General features: G+C 33.3%; 1 protein-coding gene across 9 annotated transcripts in view; it reads right to left on the minus strand.

The window, feature by feature from the left end:
- Positions 1-20,271, minus strand: part of Spag16 (sperm associated antigen 16) — a 719,050-nt gene that overhangs the window by 624,194 nt on the left and 74,585 nt on the right. For 8 of the 9 annotated variants that reach the window (XM_058585177.1, XM_046462926.2, XM_058585180.1 and 5 more), the window contains one exon: positions 13,465-13,574. In XM_058585177.1, the coding sequence (XP_058441160.1) occupies positions 13,465-13,574 (110 nt within the window). Of the gene's footprint in view, positions 1-13,464; positions 13,575-20,271 lie in introns of those variants that run through there. The other variant, XR_009228509.1, reaches the window with a different exon arrangement.

Below are 20,271 nucleotides of genomic sequence, written 5' to 3' on the forward strand. Positions count from 1 at the left end.
CAAACAGATTATGATAGTTAACTTATGAAAGGTTAAACTATGAAAGAACTCAATGAAGGCTAAAAATATATTCCTTTAACAAAATATTTCTAAATATCTAAATGAATTAAGATAAATGGATTAAAATGAAAACTCACCCATAGCTTATGAGAAAATTGTTGTTTTAGTAGCTATATTTATGGTATTAACTAAGTTTTAAAAAGTGATGTTTGTATAACATGTATTATTAATGATAAAATAAATGATTAAACTAATGCATCTAAAATTATTAATTATAAGTTATTAATGAAAATTTAAATCCATTTCTAAAGGTTTAGGAAAAGTTTTGTCTTATAATAAGATATAATAAGGTATAATAATTGTGGCTAATTCAATCATTGTTGCCTGAGCATATAATCTAAAAATTTCAGTAAAAGATTTTTAACTGCTCTTCTAAAAAACATTTAAATTTTATTTAAATAGTAAGATGACGTGAAACTATCCAGAAATGATACAGGTATTTTTTTAACTGGCTACAATTGAATTATTAAGATATAAAATATCATAAAAAATTTTATACACACTATAATGTTTATGAATCAGTTGATGCCTTAATTATATGCCCTCTTCAGCATATCCTCTGTTTCTATCCATCCAAAGAAAACATGTTATTTTTTCCAAATTTTTTATTATACTAAAATCATATAAGATTTATGTTTTTAACAAAGTTTAGGGGTTATAATGGCATTTATAACATTGTGAAATTACCCTCATTCATATCCCAAACAGTTTTCATCTCGTTAAACTGAAAATCTATACTCACTAAATAATAACTCCTCATTTTCCATTTTACCCAGCTCTGACAACCATCATTCTACTCTCTGTATCCAGAAATTTTACTACATAAAGCATAAGTTTGACAAATCAATAAAATGGAATCAGACAGCATTTGTCTGTTACTGGCCTGTTTCACTTAACATAATGCCCATGCTATGTACTATAGCATGTACTTCATATCCATGTTCTTGCCATTTTTTTGTCTATTGTAAATAACATGCTTATGAACATGAGTGTATAAATACATCTTTAAAATCCTCCTTTCCATTCTATGGGATAGTAATCAGAAGTGTAATTGCTGAATCATATGGTAAATACTAATTCTATTTTTAACTTTTTGAGGAACTACCATACTGTTAAACATTTTTTCATGTGCTTATTAGCCATTTTTATACCTTCTTTGGAGAAATCTCTGAAGTAGAGGGATATGTTATGGAGAAGTATGAGACAATACATTTGAAAATCTTAAATCTTCAGATTTCCCTGACTCCCTGGACCCATAGAAGTGGCCTTGCTCTCCATGTTAAAACTAGCATGCTTCCCTTGACCAAAGACAATTCAAATTCTTCTGCCTTGAAAGACAACACATATCCTTACAAAATATCCCTCATCCTCTCTTCTGGCCAATAGATCAAAATCTATTTAAGTCACGATAAAACCTTGCCTAAAATGTAATCACTCTGTTAAGGCATTATAAGAACTACTCCTAAAGGAACTTTAGGAATGAGCATACATTTATTTGTAGTGCAGGACATATATGTAGGATTAGATTATGATGAGACAGGGAACTAGAAAATAATGTCAGATATAGGCGAATTTATCAGTATGAGAGTAAAATCTATAATATAGGATTTAATGCCCTAGACAAGGACCCTGGTTAATATGATCTGAGTGAGGATGGTTCTTAGAAAGTTGGAAAGAAATGACAGATTATTAAATAAAGTGTAAACACAAGTCGACCACAACAAATGATGTAAGGAGGCTCAAAAAACTCAAAGTGAGCATATACAAGAGAACACACTATGCAAAGTGAAAAACTCCATAACATAACCCTGTACACAGATGACCAGAAGATACAACAGTAGTAAAGCAATAAGAATTGCACTGGTGAGAGGGGCAGTAACATCACTGAGAATCTCAGTGGTGATTCCACTCTAGGATGATAATAAGAGATGTCATTGATGAACTAGACTTCCTGAAAGCAATGGAAAGATCCTCTGAATGTAGTGGTCAGGCAAAGCAAAGTGGGTATAATATTAGAAAAAAGCAGTGAAGTCAGAACAGCTGTTAGGACGGTGTTAACCATAAAAAATTAGGGAGACTGTAAAATATAACATCTTTAGGGGCCAGAAAAAATGGGAAACCAACAGGCATAATGTTGTTCAGTCTATACAACCATAAAAAAATGAGAATGAAACATCAAGATGCTGAGGGCAGGTACCTCATTAAAAAGTCACAAATTATTGTCTGTTTTCCATGCCTGGACCATTTTCATCCACTGAACATACTGACTATAGGAAAAGTCGGATCTCCAGGAAAAAAGATCCTGCAAAGAGACAGTAACTATACACAATGATTTTTACATTCTTCCCCCCAAAGTATCAATGGCTATCTACTCAGGAAACTATACTTTAGAAAAGAAAGAATACTCAAACATTGTGAGACTACTGACACAGAGACTAGCATGCATTTTGGAACTCACAGGGTTATAATGTCCCTGATTATATATTATTGTTGAGGTCAGAACATAAAGGGAACAGATTATAAATAGGGAACTTTTTAAGTCTGACTCACAATGAGATAGGATCCATGAACACATCTACTAGTCATTTCCCAATCTCCAAATGAACAATTTGAAAGTATACACTTAATAGTTGGCAGATCTCCCACATTTATTCTTGGCTTGTAGGATAAGGGTTTTTATAGAAGGGAATGCTAAATGGCAGCATTTAAAACAACTCCCTTTCCTAATCAAGATAATAATAAGTAACATGCTTACTGGAGAGGTTTGTAGAAAGTGGCAGAGATTAAACAAAGGATGTAAATATTGTAGTTCCCATGATATTCTCAGATAATACCCCAATCAGATCTCTATACAAACAAAGATCCTGGAAGATAACAGTAGACTACTGCAAACTTAACCAAGCAGCAGCCTAAACTGCAGTTGTTCTGCTTCATGTGGCATCTTTGCAACAGCAGATTAAAGGTACTCAAGTAAATGGTGTACAGCCATTAATTTGGCAAATGTGTTCTTTTTCATCTTATCAGAAAATAAGATTTGAAGCAGTGTACATTCAATTCAGTAAACAATAATATATGTTAATGTTCCTTCTCAGGTTAACATTCCTACCCACAGCCATAAAATAGTCAGAAGTGATCTGCGCTGCCAAAAAATATCATAGAACCTCATTAATCATTATGTTCATCATAACAGATAAACAAGATGTTTACAGAGGTTTACTAAACTTTGGATTTTGTGATAAATATACAAAAGAGGTGGTTGGTGCAAACAGAAGGACAAGAATTCATGGCTCATATTTTTTTTACTATCTATAGATATGCTTAAGGATAGGGACAGTTTTAGAATGTCAAGAAAACTTAAGGTCCCATAAACTTGTAAAAAGAATCTTCTACTACTTCCATGGTAATCTATTCAGACTTCATATCCACTCATGAGTGCATACCATGATTTAAGATGATTCATATGATCTTTATGCAAACCAATTAAGATCTATAAAGTAAACAAAGTTGTAATTTAGACATCTCTGCCAACCAATTAGACCCTTAAATTCATTTTGCACTGCATCATGAAAAGCTAAGAATAAGTGAAGCATGAAATTAAGCCAAGGTGGGTCAACAAGGTGCTAAGCACTCTGTGATCTAAGTATTATGTGAGGAGGTACATTTTTTCTGGGATATAGGGTTTGTGCCATACGTGGTATCTTTACTGGAACAGATCAAAACATGCCCTAATACTTATGATGAGGCTACTGATTTCATAAATGCTTTCTTCTCAATTCCCAGAGTAACGGTAGATTTTTAAAGTTGCTTTTGCATAGCAAAGTCAGTAATAAAACTAACATCTTTTGCCCAAGGCAATATAAACTCCCCTACTCTTTTAAAATATAGTGATCTTGATCATCTTTATGTTCTACTACATCAGAAAAAGCACCTTAACTGGGTCTGATGAGCAGAAAGTGACAAGTGTCCTATATGTCTTAGACACATGTGCCAGAGAATAAACAAACATGAAAGAAAGGCTGAGGCCTAGAGCATGTGCACTATTGCTTCTAAACAAAAGGGAAGTCAATGTATGTTTTATCCTCCATCTTGCCAACATGGTTTAAACAATGTCTGAACTAAGCAAAACTTTGCAATAGAAGATACACTGCCTCTTGGGCCTTACAGCCTAGCAGATCTACTGGTGCTCAAACTGCCTATGGAAAATGTGGATGCTGTAGAGGTCTATAACAAGCCCCAATAGGAGAACCACAGTACTGATTATTTTAGACTTCTGGAGAAAAGTCACTTTCATCCTTATTAATAACTATTATTAAACTGTTTTCCTTTTAGGAATTAGCTCCTACTATGATCATGAGCTCTGGCAGAAATTGTGAACATTTTTTTTAATTTTTATTTTTTTTAGTTGTAGGTGAATACAATACCTTTATTTTATTTATTTATATGTGGTACTGAGGATCGAACCCAGTGCCTCACATGTGCTACGTGAGCACTCTAACTGCTGAGCCACAAACCCAGCCCAAAATTGTGAACTTTTAATACAACGTGACTTCATGGCCTGGATTGCTCAACATGTATCAGAAGCATAAAGGCATGAATCTAGACATGCAAACAATAATTCACCTTAAATAGCAAGAATTATAATTGAAATTAAGCCTGAGCACATCAACAAAGCACAAATAAACTCCATTGTATAGATGGTTCAGACTTCCAAACTTCTGTTCCCAGTTCAATGCTATATCTCCCTCACTATGACATTCTTTAAGAGAATAGAAAAAATTCTATCATGGTTTCCAGATGAACAAGTAAATTCAGTGCACTATAATTCTATCAAGGTAAGTTCTTAAGTTTAAGTGGTAGATGGAAAGCCTTCATGTAAATAGAAATTTGGGCACTATATATGGCCACTACTTTGCCATGTAAGATGGATCTATATTTATTTCTTTGCAGTGGCTCTCATTTTGGCTGATTGGTTAGGGGTTTATAGAAAAATAACACTAGCAATTTTGAGATAAAATCTAGGAAAACAGTGGCAGGATCTCTTAAAATGGGCAAAAGTATGAGAACATCTGGGTCCCATTGGTATACTAATCAAAAGACATACCTTGCAGATAATGTCTTCAATTGTCAGGTAGATAATGTGCCCTTTCCTGTGAATGTTGTTCTTTCTCCTTGCTTGTGTGTTCAATGGCTTATATAGGCACTTTCTTAAGATGGAAGTTATACAAAGGCTTAATAAGAAGAACTTTCCTTAAGCAAAGTTCACCTGGCTAGCATCCAATGCTGAATGTCTAGTTTGCCAACAGAAGCGAACCAGGAACCTTCGTCATCTAGGGGCAGTTTCGTTATATTGTACCTCTTCCAATTTAGAGAGCTAGGGATGTGTTTTCACTGGACAAAATATATATTTTTTGTAGATTCAAAAACATAAAGACAACTATAAATTTTCCTCCAAGCCTTCCTCAAAGGACAGTGACAATTTACTATGGCAACTGTTGTACCTCAGACCTTTCAGAAATAATTAGAAACTTACTCTGAATGGATACCCTTTCCTGAGCACTCAAAAATGGTGGTTATGATCTAACGCCTGTGGAATTAGTGGTAGACTGTCACCCAGCAACAGCCATATAGAAAAATGCAGTCATTTATCAAAAGTTCAGTGATTATTTTAGTTTAAAAACAATAACTTCCAATGTTGTTTTTAGATAGTCAAAAAAATCAAGGGTTCACAGAGATAGAAAGAGAAACAGGGATGAGAGGTGGGAGGGAAAGGGAGAGAGAAGGGAAATTTTATGGAAATGGAAGGAGACCCTCAGGGTTATACAAAAGTACATACAAGAGGAAGTGAGGGGAAAGGGAAAAATAATACAAAGGGGACAAATGAATGACAGTAGAGGGGGCAGAGAGAGAAGAGGGGAGGGGAGGAGGGATAGTAGAGGATAGGAAAGGCAGCAGAACACAACAGATACTAGTATGGCAATATATAAATCAATGGATGTGTAACTGATGTGATTCTGCAATCTGTATATGGGGTAAAAATGGGAGCTCATAACCCACTTGAATCAAAGTGTGAAATATGATATATCAAGAACTATGTAATGTTTTGAACAACCAACAATAAAAAATTAAAAAAAAAAAAGAAAGAGCTCTTCTCATTATTATATCTTAAAGTCAGCCTGTAGAGGTTTTTCTTCCTATCCTCAACAACCCAGGACTCTGTTAGATGGCTTAATCTGAAAGGGAAGAATGCTTCCACCTTGGCATATAGGATAGGTGCCATCAAATTGAAAGTTAAGTCTACCATTTAGGATTCAGGGATCTCTGCGACAGTTCAGCTCTCAATTACTATGTAGATATTTGGGTTACTGTTAAATGATGGTCTTAGAGAGGACATTCTGGATCCCAGCAAAAAAAAAAATGGGGATATATATCTCATTACTTCCACATTAAATAGTAAATGTCAAAGGAAAGTTACAGTATACGACGGCAGTTTCACTACATATTCAGACTCTCCAAGATTGAAGATTCAAATCATGAGGGAAACAATTTCAATAAGCCACGGTGCTAACTATGCAAAGGCAAACACTGAATGAGAACTAGAAAGAAGGAAGAAGCATACTAGCTATGCAACATGACAGAAAACAGACTGCTCAGCTATGAATATTTTTAAAATATATATATTTTAAATATATATATATATATATTTTTTTTTTTTTCTTGTCCCTCCCCTAATATGTGTTAGAAGGTCTTTCCTTACAGTCATATGTCTTCCATGGCTCCATCTACTAGAGAGCTCTTTTCTCAACAATATAACTCCTATCAGATGGCCCCAACTTTTGGACTCTTATTTTTCCATTGTGCTTCCAATATAAGATGGTAGCAATGTCCTGCTATTATCCAGCTCTAGACTTTCTCTGTGTCTTCTGACACCTTAACTCTTCTATCATCTCTGTAACCATCTCCTTTAAGTCATTGTGAACAAAAGACCTAAAGCAGTTCTGTTTTCCTACTGAAGTTCTTAACATTTTCCTAACTTTACCTAAAGATGTCAAACATCAGAGAAATTCACCAAATAACTGCTTTAGAATTTAAAAGCAGAGAAATAATTTCCCTTACCTACTTTTTCTCCCTTTTACCCAAAGGATACGTATAGTATCCTCCTTTGCATATAGACTTTTGCACATAGACTAAAACTGTTCCCTAAATAAAGTAACAAACAAACTATTGGGGTGATATGCATGTATATGGTGGAACTCAACTGAAAAGCAAAGTCTGGAGTAATGGTAGAGCCTTCCTCTCATCACTAGTTATATTTGGCATCTTACCATGAGGAAAGGTACAGGAGGATATGGGGGAAGGGAAGAAAAGTAAAGTCAGCATAAGTAAAATACACTGTTTCAAATCCAAAGTTCCATAATTGCTGCATTTACTGAGCCAAGGTTAGTATTTCATTCAGCTTAACCTCTCCATCTGCTCTGCTCCAGTTTTTCTGACATGTGAATCTCCCACCCACTAACAAAGAACCTACAGTCAGTCCTCAAGTCCTTTGGGTATAAACTGAGGAGTGGGATAACTGGCATCAAATGGTAGTTCTATTCCAACTCTTCTGAGCAATCTCCATACTGCTTTCCATTTGCACCAATTTGCAGCCCCACCAGCAATGTCCAAGTGTACCTTTTCCCCCATATCCTCACCAACATTTATTGTTGTTTTTATTCTTGATAATTGTACTCTTGAATGAGTGAGATGGAATCTCAGGATAGTTCTGAGTTCATTTCTCTAATTACTAGAGATTTTGAGCATTTTTTTATATATCTGTTGATCATTTGTATTTCTTCTTTTGTGAAGTGCCTGTTCAGTTCTTTGCCCATTTATGGATTGGGTTACTTAAGTTTCTGGGTTGTTGTTGTCATTGTTGCAGACACAATACCTTTGCTTTATTTATTTATTTTTATGTGGTGCTGAGGATTGAACCCAGTGCCTCAACATGCGCTAGACAAGCACTCTACCGCTGAGCTACAACCCAGCCCTGGTGTTAAGTTTTTTGAGTTCTTTATATATCCTGGATTTTAATGCTCTGTCTAATGTACATGTGGTAAAAATTTTCCTCCCATTATGTAGGCTGTCTCTTCACATTATTGTTTTCATTGCTGTGAAGAAGCTTTTTAGTTTGATTCCATCCCATTTATTGATTATTGATTTTACTTCTAATGCTTTAAGAATCTTGTTAACAAAGTCAGTTCCTAAGCTTATATGGTAGAGATTTGGACCTACTTTTTCTATTAAGCACAGGGTCTCTGTTCTAGTGTCTAAGTCCTGGATCCACTTTGAGTTTTGTGCAGGGTGAGAGATAGGGGTTTAGTTTCATTTTGCTACATGGATTCCCAGTTTTCATAATACCATTTGTTGAAGAGGCTATCTTTTCTCAGATATATGTTTTTGGCACCTTTGTCAAGTATAAGATAACTGTATTTATGTGGGTTTGTCTCTATGTCTTCTATTCTGTACCATTGGTCTATGTGTGTTGTGTTACTACGGCTCTGTAGTATAAGGCCTGGTATGGTGATGCCTCCTTCACTTTTCTCACTAAGGATTACTTAGGCTATTCTCTGTCTTTTATTTTTCCAAATAAATTTCATGGTTGCTTTTTCTATGAAGAATGTCACTGGGATTTTAATAGGGATGGCATTAAATCTGTAAGTTTGTGGTAGCATGGCTTTTTGACAATGTTAATTCTGCCTATCCAAGAGCATGGGAAATCTTTCCATCTTCAAAGGTCTTTTTCTATTTCTTTCTTTAGTGTTATGTAGTTTTTATTGTAGAGGTCTTTTGCCTCTTTTGTTAGATGGATTCCCAAATATATATATTTTTAATTTTCTAATTTCGCTTTCAGAGGATTCATCACTGATGTATAGGAACACATTTGTTTTATGGGTATTAATTTTTATATCCTGCTACTTTGTCAAATTCATTTATTCGTTCTAGAAGTTTTGTGGTGGAATTGTTTGAATCTTATAAATATAATAGAATGATATCATTGGTAAATAGTGATAGTTTTGAGTTCTTATTTTCCTATTCATATCCCTTTAATTTTCTTCTTCTGTCTAATTGCTCTGGCTAGAGTTTCAAGGACAATGTTGTATAAAAGTGATGAAAGAGGGCATCCTTATCTCATTCCAGTTCTTAGAGGGAATGCTTTCACTTTTTTTTCTTTCCATTTAGAATGATGTTGGCTTTGGGTTTACATATATAGCTGTGGTTACAATGTTAAGGTATGTTACTATTATCTCTAGTTTTTCTAGTGTTTTGAACATGAAGAGGCACTGTATTTTGTCAAGTACTTTTTAATGTATCTATTGAGATAATCATATGATTCTTGTCTTTGAGTCTACTGATGTGATGAATTAAGTGTATTGATTTGTATATATTAAACCAATTTTGCTCCCTGGGAAGAACCCAACTTGATCATGGTGCACTAACTTTTTAATATGTTTTTCCATGCAATTAGCCAGTATTATATTAAAGATTTTTGCCTCTATGTTCATCAGGAATATTGCTCTTTAGTTATGTTTTCTTGATGTGTCTTTGTTTTGGGCATCAGAGTGATACTAGCTTCACAGAATGAGTTTGCAAGGGTTCTCTCTTTTTCTATTTGTGGAATAACTTAAGATGTATTGGTATTAATTCTTCTTTGAAGGTCTTGTAGAACTCAGCTAAGAATTCACCAGCTCCTGGGCTTTTTCTTAATTAGTAGTTTTTGATGGTGTATTCTATTTAATTGTTTGAAATTGATCTGATTAAATTGTGCATGTCCTCCTGATTCAGTTTAGGTAGGTCATATGTCTCTAGAAATCTGTGGATGGCTTCAAAATTTTCTATTTCATTGAAGTACAAATTTTCAAAATAGTTTCTGATTATATTCTGCATTTCAATAGTGTCTGTCATGTTATTTCCTTTTTGTCACTAATTTTAATAATTAGTTTTTTCTCTCTCTCTTCATTAGCATGGCTAAGGGTTTATCAACTTTATTTTCTCAAAGAACCAACTCTTTATTTTGTCAATTTTTTGAGTTGTTTCTTTTTTAAAAAAGAGAGAGAGGAGAGAGAGAGAGAGAGAGAGAGAGAGAGAGAATTTTTTAATATTTATTTTTCAGTTTTCGGTGGACACAACATCTTTATTTTATGTGGTGCTGAGGATCGAACCCAGTGCCCTGCGCATGCCAGGCGAGCGTGTTACCGCTTGAGCCACATCCCTAGCCTTGAGTTGTTTCTTTTGTGTCAATTTCACTAATTTCAGCTCTGATTTTAATTATTTCCCGTCTTCTGCTGGTGGTGTTGATTTGCTCTTCTTTTTCTAGGACTTTTGAGATTTAATATTAGGTCATTTATTCATTATCTTTCTATTCTTTGAGTGAACAAACAGTGCAATGAACTTTCCTCTTAGCACTCCATTCATAGTGTCCCAGAGATTTTTATATGTTGTATCACTATTCTCATTTACCTCTAAGTATTTTTTTTTATTTCATCCTTGACTTCTTCGTCTGCTATCCATTGTCATTCAATAGCATATTATTTAGTCTCCAGGTGTTAAAGTAGCTTCTATTTTTTATTTTATTGTTGATTTCTAATTTCATTCTATTATGATGTGATAGAATGCAGGGTGGTATCACTATTTTTTTTCATATTTCCTAAGAGTTGCTTTGTAGCATAAGATATGGTCTATTTTAGAGAAGGATCCAAGTGCTGCTGAGAAGAAAGGGTATTCAATCACTGATGGATGAAATATTCTATGTATGTCTGTTAATTATAAATTATCAATTGTATTATTTAGTTCTATAGTTTGTTTAGTTTTTGTTTGGACAATCTATTCATAGTAAGAGAGGAGTGTTAAAGTCATTCAGTATTATTATGTTGTGGTCTATCTGTTGAAATTGAGTAGGGTCTCTTTGATATATGTAGATGCCCCATTGTTTAGGGCATTGATATTTACAATTGTTATGGCTTATTGTTGTATAATTCCCTTAAGCAGTACGAAATGTACTACTTTGTCCCTTCTGATTAACTTTGGCTTGAAGTCCACTTTATCTGATACAAGGATACAAACCCCTCTCTTGCTTAAATGATCCATGAGAGTGATGTTTCCTTGCCATCCTTCCACCTTAGTCTGTGGATGTCTTTACTTATGAGGTGAGTGTAAGAGAAATCTCTCATGTGAGTGATATTCCTCCAAGGCTTGGGGATGAGAGCCATAGTCCAAAACCCAGTGTAAGCCTCTAATAAGAAATCCCACTGATGTTTGTTCTTTGTATCTGGAAAGCACAGTATGGATCAGTGCCTAATTTGCATTCTATGACATCAAGGGAAAAAGCTTACTCAGATGGAAAACTACTTCCCTTCTAACCATAAATGCAGATACTAGAATACAACAGCAGGAGAAATATTGGTCAGAAGTTCTTTTGAAATATCACAAAGGGTGGCCTGACAGGAACAAAAGACAAGTAAGGAAAAAATATATACATATAGGAAGATATATCACTAGTGGGAATAAAGAGAGGTGACTCACCAGGAAGTACTGCTAAAGGAAAAAAAATTCCTTAAAGGAGCTGGTATGGGAGCATGAAGAGGCTGATAGTGTTCATCAGAAAAGGGACTTTCAGTGTTATTTCTTTGAAGGACTAAGAAAAGTGAGAAGTTATAAGAAAAGAAATAATGAGAGAGGACAAAGTGAGAAATAAGTAACAAGGACCACTGAATGTAAGCTAGGGAAGTGGCTATATTTTAAAAAGCAGTCTCTGTGCTCATGTAATTTGGATATTCCATTTCCTTCTCTGTGGTTTTAATCATGATAGTTAATTCTACAGTAAATTATATTTACTTAAAGAAAATGCATTTAAATGTTGTTTTGTACAATTAATTTATACTATTAATTTACAGATAAAGCATAGAAAATAGAATTATGATGGTACTATATATACTAATATAACTCAAATCAGTAAAGTGACCTAACTGTCTCTTTATTTCCACAAGGTAGTCAATAAATAGCATCTAAAGTGAATAAAACATAAACTGGAAACTGAACTCAGGTACATTATAATAACAGCTGCAAGAAAATTATAAGAAAAATATTAATAAAAATGATTATTCAGTGAGGATGAGAAGGCTTCACTTTATCCTATACCTAGGCCTTTAATTAAGGCCTCATTTTCTTTTATCAAATTGTAGGTATTACATTAAATATTTTAATGCAATAACAAAAAAGGAAATACTATGCATAAATGTATAATGTGCCTACTATATTATCATAGTTTTCATCACATGAAAAAAATCAACCTTGAAAAAAAAATCAACCTTGTGTTTACTAATATGGTTTTATAAGCCATAAGCAGTTAATGAATAAATCAACACATCATTTCTAAGCATGATGCACTACCTGAAAGAATACTTACACCAAGAGAAGATGAAACATTCTTGATGACAATCACAACATCATCAAAAATTCTTAACTCTTATTTGCCTCTATCTCTAATACCACAATCCATGAATTAATAGTGAAGATAGATAAAGAGTAAAACAGTAATTTGAATATCATCCAAAGATTATTTTGTTAAGAACTTAGTATAACTTATAACTGTTTGTTTATTTTATTTGAATATTTATACAATAATTGATTCTAGTGTAAACCTTCAAGGGAAAGTTATTGATATTATCTAAGTAAATGCTATAATTTGAGTTTATAAAAATCTCTTCTTGAATTACTACTACTAACATTAGAATTATAAAAATTTCCATTTTACAACAAATGCCAGATGTAGAACTCTCTGGCAACAACCATCTTTATAAGAAAATTCATTATCTCAGCTAGAATTTTCATAACAAGAAATTAAACCCCTTGTACTTCTTACGTAATTTTCTTTCTTCTTAAATTTCATTTCATTGACCAGATAATTTTAATATCATTATTATACAAGATTTAAATTATTGGTCTAATTGCAAAGCAAAAATACTCCAGATACATACAAATTCTTAAATGAGGCATGGTTCTGTTGCATGTTATTCTAAAGGAAAAGAAAACTGAGAAAAGTTAGAAATTCTACTATAAAAAAGAGAAACTATAAGAGATGTTTTGGGAGTTATTTCTTTTATATAGCATTAATTTTAAGCAGAAAATTGAGTGTGGCACAGAGATGCTTTGAGGTGTCTTAAACACTATTAAAGCATGTGTCTCCAAATTAACTAGTTACTAGTAATAATTGTGGACTTCAATTTTCCCTCCATAAACCCAGAGGATTATTATATATAACCACTAAGTTTCTTTTCTAGTTAAAAAAATGATGCTGTATGAGTGCATGGATCTAAATATGTGAGAATTAAGTATAAGTTAATGTATAAACATGAATAAATATCATACCTTTGCATTGTCTTTCATCTTTGTTTTACATTTGTTTTGTTCCCTGGCTTTACGAAGACCTTTCTGAGTAGGACCTTCTGGCATATTTTCTTTTTCAATATTGTGTCCAACTACAAGATAATAAAATTTAATCTTAATTTTTGTAATATTTATTGTTTTAAAAAATATGATCATTTTCAAATGTTAATCATAGTATTATTAATACATATATTTATTAAGTATTAAACAAATGACAGTCACACCAACCAAAATACTTTAAGTGGGGTCTTCAAAATTCAGGTCCCAAAAATGCAGTGTGGCATTAGAGGTTTTGTGTATTTATAAATAAAGTAAGAAAAGGCCAAGGCAAAGAAAAAGAAATAAAATTTTCCAAGTGGAATTACATAATAAATACAAGACTTTTAAAAGGAGAATTTCATAATAATAAAATTGTATTATCTATGATTCTTGATGTTGAGAGAAACAGACAAGAAAAAACACAAGGTACTATTCACACCTAGTTGTAGCTCTGATTACCTAACTATCCAGGACTTCAGCAATCTTATAGAACCAAGTGTGTGTGTGTGAGGGGGGATTGTGATGGGAAAAGTCTTTTCTTTCATATCTTACCCTATTCACATTTAGGTACACATAATTTATACCTATATTTATAAATAAAAACTTGATTTCAAATAACTAATAAGGTTTTATTCATTAGCACACAAATAAAAGAAATTACTCAATGTCATAAATCACAACACTAGCTGGGCACATTGATGCATGCCTCTAATCCCAGCAGCCTGGGAGGCTGAGGCAGGAGAATAACAAGTTCAAAGCCAGCGTTGGCAATTTAGCAAGTCCTTAAACAACTTAGTGAGATCATTTTAAAATAAAAAAATAAAATGGGTTGGGTATGTTTCTCAGTGATTAAGCATCCCTGGGTTCAATATCATTGGTGTCAAAAAAAAAAAAATCACAACGCTAGATTCATAATACAGAAAAGATTACATACACAAAAATGCATGGATGATTTCAATGTCTAGGCCCTTTTAACAGATCTTGAGGTTATAATAGCAAGGGAGCACACAACTGGCATTTATTTTTTTCTGGATATAACTTTTCCTATTAGTACCAGCTTTAGATAAAGCAGAAGATCCTCCAAATTACCTCCACAATAACAGAAAAACAATGTTCCATGAACCAGCATTACATAACAGAATTAGAAAGTCTTGAGTATCCAGACTCTCTGTCCTCTGGCAATGTTGCTACAAGTTACAGTTCCACAGTATCTTGGAAGTCAAAGTCTCAGATAAAGGCTGCAATTACAGCTTGCTGAGATAAAGAGAAAAATTTCACTTCTAATTCTCTTTTATTATAGTTGCCTCTTCAAAGACCAATTTTTCAACTGATAATAATTAAAAATATAATTAGCATTCATTCTTAATTTATCTTTTACTATGTAACAGCCACTGTTCTAAAGATTATGTCATGCAATTGTGTCAATATTCCTCTGCAGGTCACTGTCTTTTGTTCCCTTTATATACCTGAAGGGAAATTCATATAGTAATAAACACAAGGAAGAAAGGAGAAAGTAGTAAAAGAGAAACTCAGGATTCAAACAGATACTTGCATGAATCTAAGAAAGTTTCATGTCTTATATAAGACATTTCTAAGAACCACTTCATAAAAGAAAATTAAAAAACAAGAAAAAAACAAATTTGATCAGGATAACACATGAAAGTATAAAATCCAAAAGGGCTTGGCCTATGAATGTATGTTGTTATTCCACAAGCAAAACAGAATTAGAAAAATGTATATTCTAATAAAATTTCATAAAAATATTTAACACTTCAAACTTGAGAACAAACATTGCAGAAAGTACACTATACCAGAAGAGAGATAATGTTCTCAATTATTTCCCACTGTAGAAAGAATGAACATAATCTCTATTTCCCATCAAATAAATATTATTTATTTATATAAACATTTTTACAACAAATGAGAGGCTCAGACATTAAATTTTGTACCATATTCATGTTTAAGTACATATAATTCTCAAATGCCACACAATACTTCTTAATTTTTAGTTCTATCCAAGAAAAGTCCATGTCTTCATCATAGCATCTTTTTTCCTATCATTTTATAATTCCTAATGACAAGGCCAAATGTACTGACTAGTGCGGCACAATTTTTATGTAGATAAAATAATATTTTGCAGATATAATCAACATTTTAAGAAATATATAATTCCTTAGAGATAAAAACAAACTCCAAATAAATAAGCACAGAAATTTTATTTATTGTACTCCAGTATGAAACTTCACCCATTAAATCATTCCTTTATTTATGTACACATTGAAACAATGTTCTTTGAACCTGCTGAGGACCCTGAATAAATATCAGAAAACTATGGAAAAATTCACTTAACAAATATTTATGAAGTACCTACCATTGCAAATCCCTGACTCCTTTATAGACCAAACACAAATATAAAGAGAAATATTAACTGTAAAAAGCTTTTGAAGAAATAACTCATAATTTAACCCAGAAGAATAAATAGAAAATGTCTAAGAGATTAGGACAGGTGTAAAGTGAAATGCAGAAACCAAGTATATACCTAATTAGAACTCAGAAAAAGTCAAGAGTTAAAGGAGAAAATATTTGAAAAGATAGAATCTCTAAATTAAACCACATAGTCCACTTGCAATTCCAAGAGCAACAAAACATTAAAGTTAAAAAGCAGCAGTTAATTTAACTTTGTGAAATAAAGATTTCTGTGCTTTACTATATGTGGAGTATAAAAAGGAGTATTATGTTCTCTTAATATAGGAGTACTATTGATGTGGTGGATTACACTTATTGATTTCCTTATATTGAACCAGCCTTGCATCCCAGGGATGAATCCTATTTGATCATGGTGCACGATCTTTTTAATATGTTTCTTTATCTGCTTTGCCAGAATTTTATTGAGGATTTTTGCATCTATGTTCATTAGAGATATTGGTCTATAGTTTTCTTTCTTTCAAGTGTCTTTATCTGGTTTAGGAATCAGGGTGATGTTGGCCTCGTAGAATGAATTTGGAAGTACTCCCTCTTTTTCTATTTCGTGAAATAGCTTGAAAAGTATTGGTATTAGTTCTTCTTTAAAGGCCTTGTAAAACTCTGCTGTATACCCATCCGGTCCTGGGATTTTCTTGGTTGGTAGTATTTTGATGGCTTCTTCTATTTCCTCAATTGATATTGGTCTGTTTAAGTTGTGTATATCCTCTTGACTCAATCTGGGCAGATCATATGCTAAGCCTCAGGCTAGCATCATTCTAAACGGAGAAAAACTGAAGGAATTCCCTCTAAAATCTGGAACAAGACAGGGAGGGATGCCCTCTCTCCACCACTCCTATTCAACATAGTTCTCAAAACACTGGCCAGAGCAATAAGACAGATGACAGAAATTAAAGGCATAAAAATAGGAAAAGAAGAACTGAAATTAGCACTATTTGCAGATGACATGATCCTATACCTAACGGAACCAAAAGGTTCTATCAAAAAACTTCTAGAACTAGTAAATGAATTCAGCAAAGTGGCGGGATATAAAATCAACACTCATAAGTCTAAGGCATTCATGTATATATCAGTGACAAACCCTCTGAAAGGTAAATCAGGACAACCACCCCATTCACAATACCCTCAAAAAAAAATAAAATACTTGGGAATCAACCTAACAAAAGAGGTGAAATACCTTTACAACAAAAACTACAGAACCCTAAAGAGAGAAATAGAAGAAGACCTTAGAAGATGGAAAGATATACCTTTTTCATGGATAGGCAGAATTAATATCATTAAAATGGCCATATTACCAAAAGTACTCTATAGGTTTAATGCAATGCCAATCAAAATCCCAATGGCATTCCTCGCAGAAATAGAAAAAGCAATCATGAAATTCACCTGGAGAAATAAAAGACTCAGAATAGCTAAAGCAATTCTAAGCAGGAAGAATGAAACAGGTGGTATAGCGATACCAGATTTTAAACTATACTACAGAGCAATAGTAACAAAAACAGCATGGTACTGGTACCAAAACAGGTGGGTAGACCAATGGTACAGAATAGAGGACACAGAGGCCAACCCACAAAATTCCAACTACCTTATATTAGACAAAGGTGCTAAAAGCATGCAATGCAGAAAGGATAGCATCTTCAACAAATGGTGCTGGAAGAACTGGAAATCCATATGCAACCAAATGAAATTGAATCCCTTTCTCTCACCTTGCACAAAAGTTAACTCAAAATGGATCAAGGAGCTAGGAATCAAACCAGAGACTCGGCATCTAATAGAAGAAAAGTTAGCCCTAATCTCCATCTCGTGGGGTCGGGCTCCAAATTCCTTAATAGGACACCTATAGCACAAGAGTTAAAATCAAGAATCAACAAATGGAACATATTCAAACTAAAAATTTTTTTCTCAGCAAGAGAAATAATAAGAGAGGTAAACAGGGAGCCTACATCCTGGGAACAAATTTTTACCCCTCACACTTCAGATAGAGCACAAATCTCCAGAGTATACAAAGAACTCAAAAAGTTAAACAATCAACAAATGGGCCAAAGATCTAAACAGACAGAGGAGGATATACAATCAATCAACAAGTACATGAAAAAATGCTCACTATCTCTAGCAATCAGAGAAATGCAAATTGAAACCACTCTAAGATACCATCTCATAAGAATGGCAGCCATTGTGAAGTCAAACAATAACAAGTGCTGGTGAGGATGTGGGGAAAAGGTACACTTGTACATTGCTGGTGGGACTGCAAATTGGTGCAGCCAATTTGGAGGGCAGTATGGAGATTCCGTGGAAAGCTGGGAATGGAACCACCATTTGACCCAGCTATTTCACTTCTCAGACTATACCCAAAAGACCTAAAAAGAGCATACTACAGGGACACAGCTACATCAATGTTCATAGCAGCACAATTCACAATAGCTAGATTGTGGAACCAACCTAGGTGCCCTTCAACAGATGAATGGATAAAAAAAAATGTGGCATTTATACACAATGGAATATTACTCAGCACTAAAATATAACAAAGTCATGGCATTTGCAGGGAAATGGATGGCACTAGAGCAGATTATGCTAAGCGAAGTTAGCCAATCCCTAAAAAACAAATGCCGAATGTCTTCTCTGATATAAGGGAGGTGACTCAAAACAGAGTAGGGAGGAAGAGCATGAGAAGATTACAACAAAACAAGGAAAAGAGGTGGGAGGGTATGTGAGGGAGAAGGGGAATTGCATGAAAGATGGAAGGAGATGCTCATGGTTTCACAAAATACATGTACAATGGTGTGAGGGGGAAGGGAAGAAAAAATAGAGAGAGAGAGATAAATGTCACAGTAGAATGGGTAGAGAGAGGTGATGGGAGGGGAGGGGAGGGAAGGATAGGGAGGGCAGCAGAATACAACTGACACTAGGATTGCTGTATGTATACACATGGATGTATAACCAATGTGATGCTGCAATCTGTACATGTCGAAAAATGAGAATTCATATCCTATTGGATTCAAATGTATGATATGTCAAGATCATTGTATTGTCTTCAGCAACTAATTAAAAAATAATAATAATAAAAATATATAAGGAGTACTATATTTTTTTTTATTTTTTTTATTGTTGGTTGTTCAAAACATTAAGGGTACTTTGCTTAACTACAAAGAATATTTATTTCATTTGTAAAACTCTGATGTCAACATTCACAACTTTTCACTTTAGCAAAAATGTCCAATTTCGAGTTAGTCATTCATTCTTAATTCATAATTTTCTATGAAAAATTATGATATATTAAGATACCATTAGGGCTGGGGTTGTGGCTTAGTGGTAGAGCACTTGCCTAGTGCATGTGAGGCCCTGGGTTCGAGCCTCAGCACCACGTAAAAATAAATAAGTAAAATAAAGATATTGTGCCCAACTACAACTAAAAAATAAATACTAAAAAAAGATACCATTATATATATATATATATATATATATATATATATATATATATATATATATCATATTCTGGTTTGAAAATAAGCATTATTACATTCAAATGTCAACCTATAGAAAACTAAATTAATATAAATAGCAAGCATAATAATCAAAACCAGCATAAACTTTTTAAAAAATGCATAATTCACAAAACTTCAGTTTTATCTCATATTATGTAATAATAAGTGTTTTCTGGGCAGTTCCTGGAAATATTTGATATATGTTACCTAAAAATAAAAGTAAATATAATCCACAATTGTCAGTTTAAGTATCTAATCAATAATAATTTATTACTTTATAATGTCACCTAGGAATTTTTTATTAATCTATCTACCATACAAGAGATAAACGCAAAACTAAAAACCCTTTTCATGTGTGAAGAGTAGGTATTAAAGTAACAAAATTCTGTGTGGTAGTAATTATGTGTGGCTTTTACAAAAATATAACATTGTCTAAAATTTCTATAACCAACATGGCACTTTATGGACCAAAAACAAAGTACACTGAAAATTCTTTGATAACTCTGCTCCAAATCAATCCACTTTTTATCTTATTTCCCACATTTTAATTAAATAACAATAATTTGTCTTCTTGCTAAAGTTCAGAGAAAAAGACAATTTGTTGTCCTCTAACTTCAGAGTGTACACATATGATTTGAAGAATCTCAACTGCCATACAAATTTATTCCCCAAATAAACAAATTGATGAATAAATGAATAAATGAGTGGATGACAGAGAGAGGAGGAGGAGCAGGAGGAGGGGAAGAAGAAGAGGAAGAGGACAGGAGGAGGAGGGGGGAGGAGAAAAATT

The sequence above is a fragment of the Marmota monax genome, unplaced genomic scaffold (assembly GCF_021218885.2).
Source record: "Marmota monax isolate L192 unplaced genomic scaffold, Marmota_monax_Labrador192_F-V1.1 WCK01_AAM20220418_F8-fsc00136, whole genome shotgun sequence".
Taxonomy (NCBI): domain Eukaryota; kingdom Metazoa; phylum Chordata; class Mammalia; order Rodentia; family Sciuridae; genus Marmota; species Marmota monax.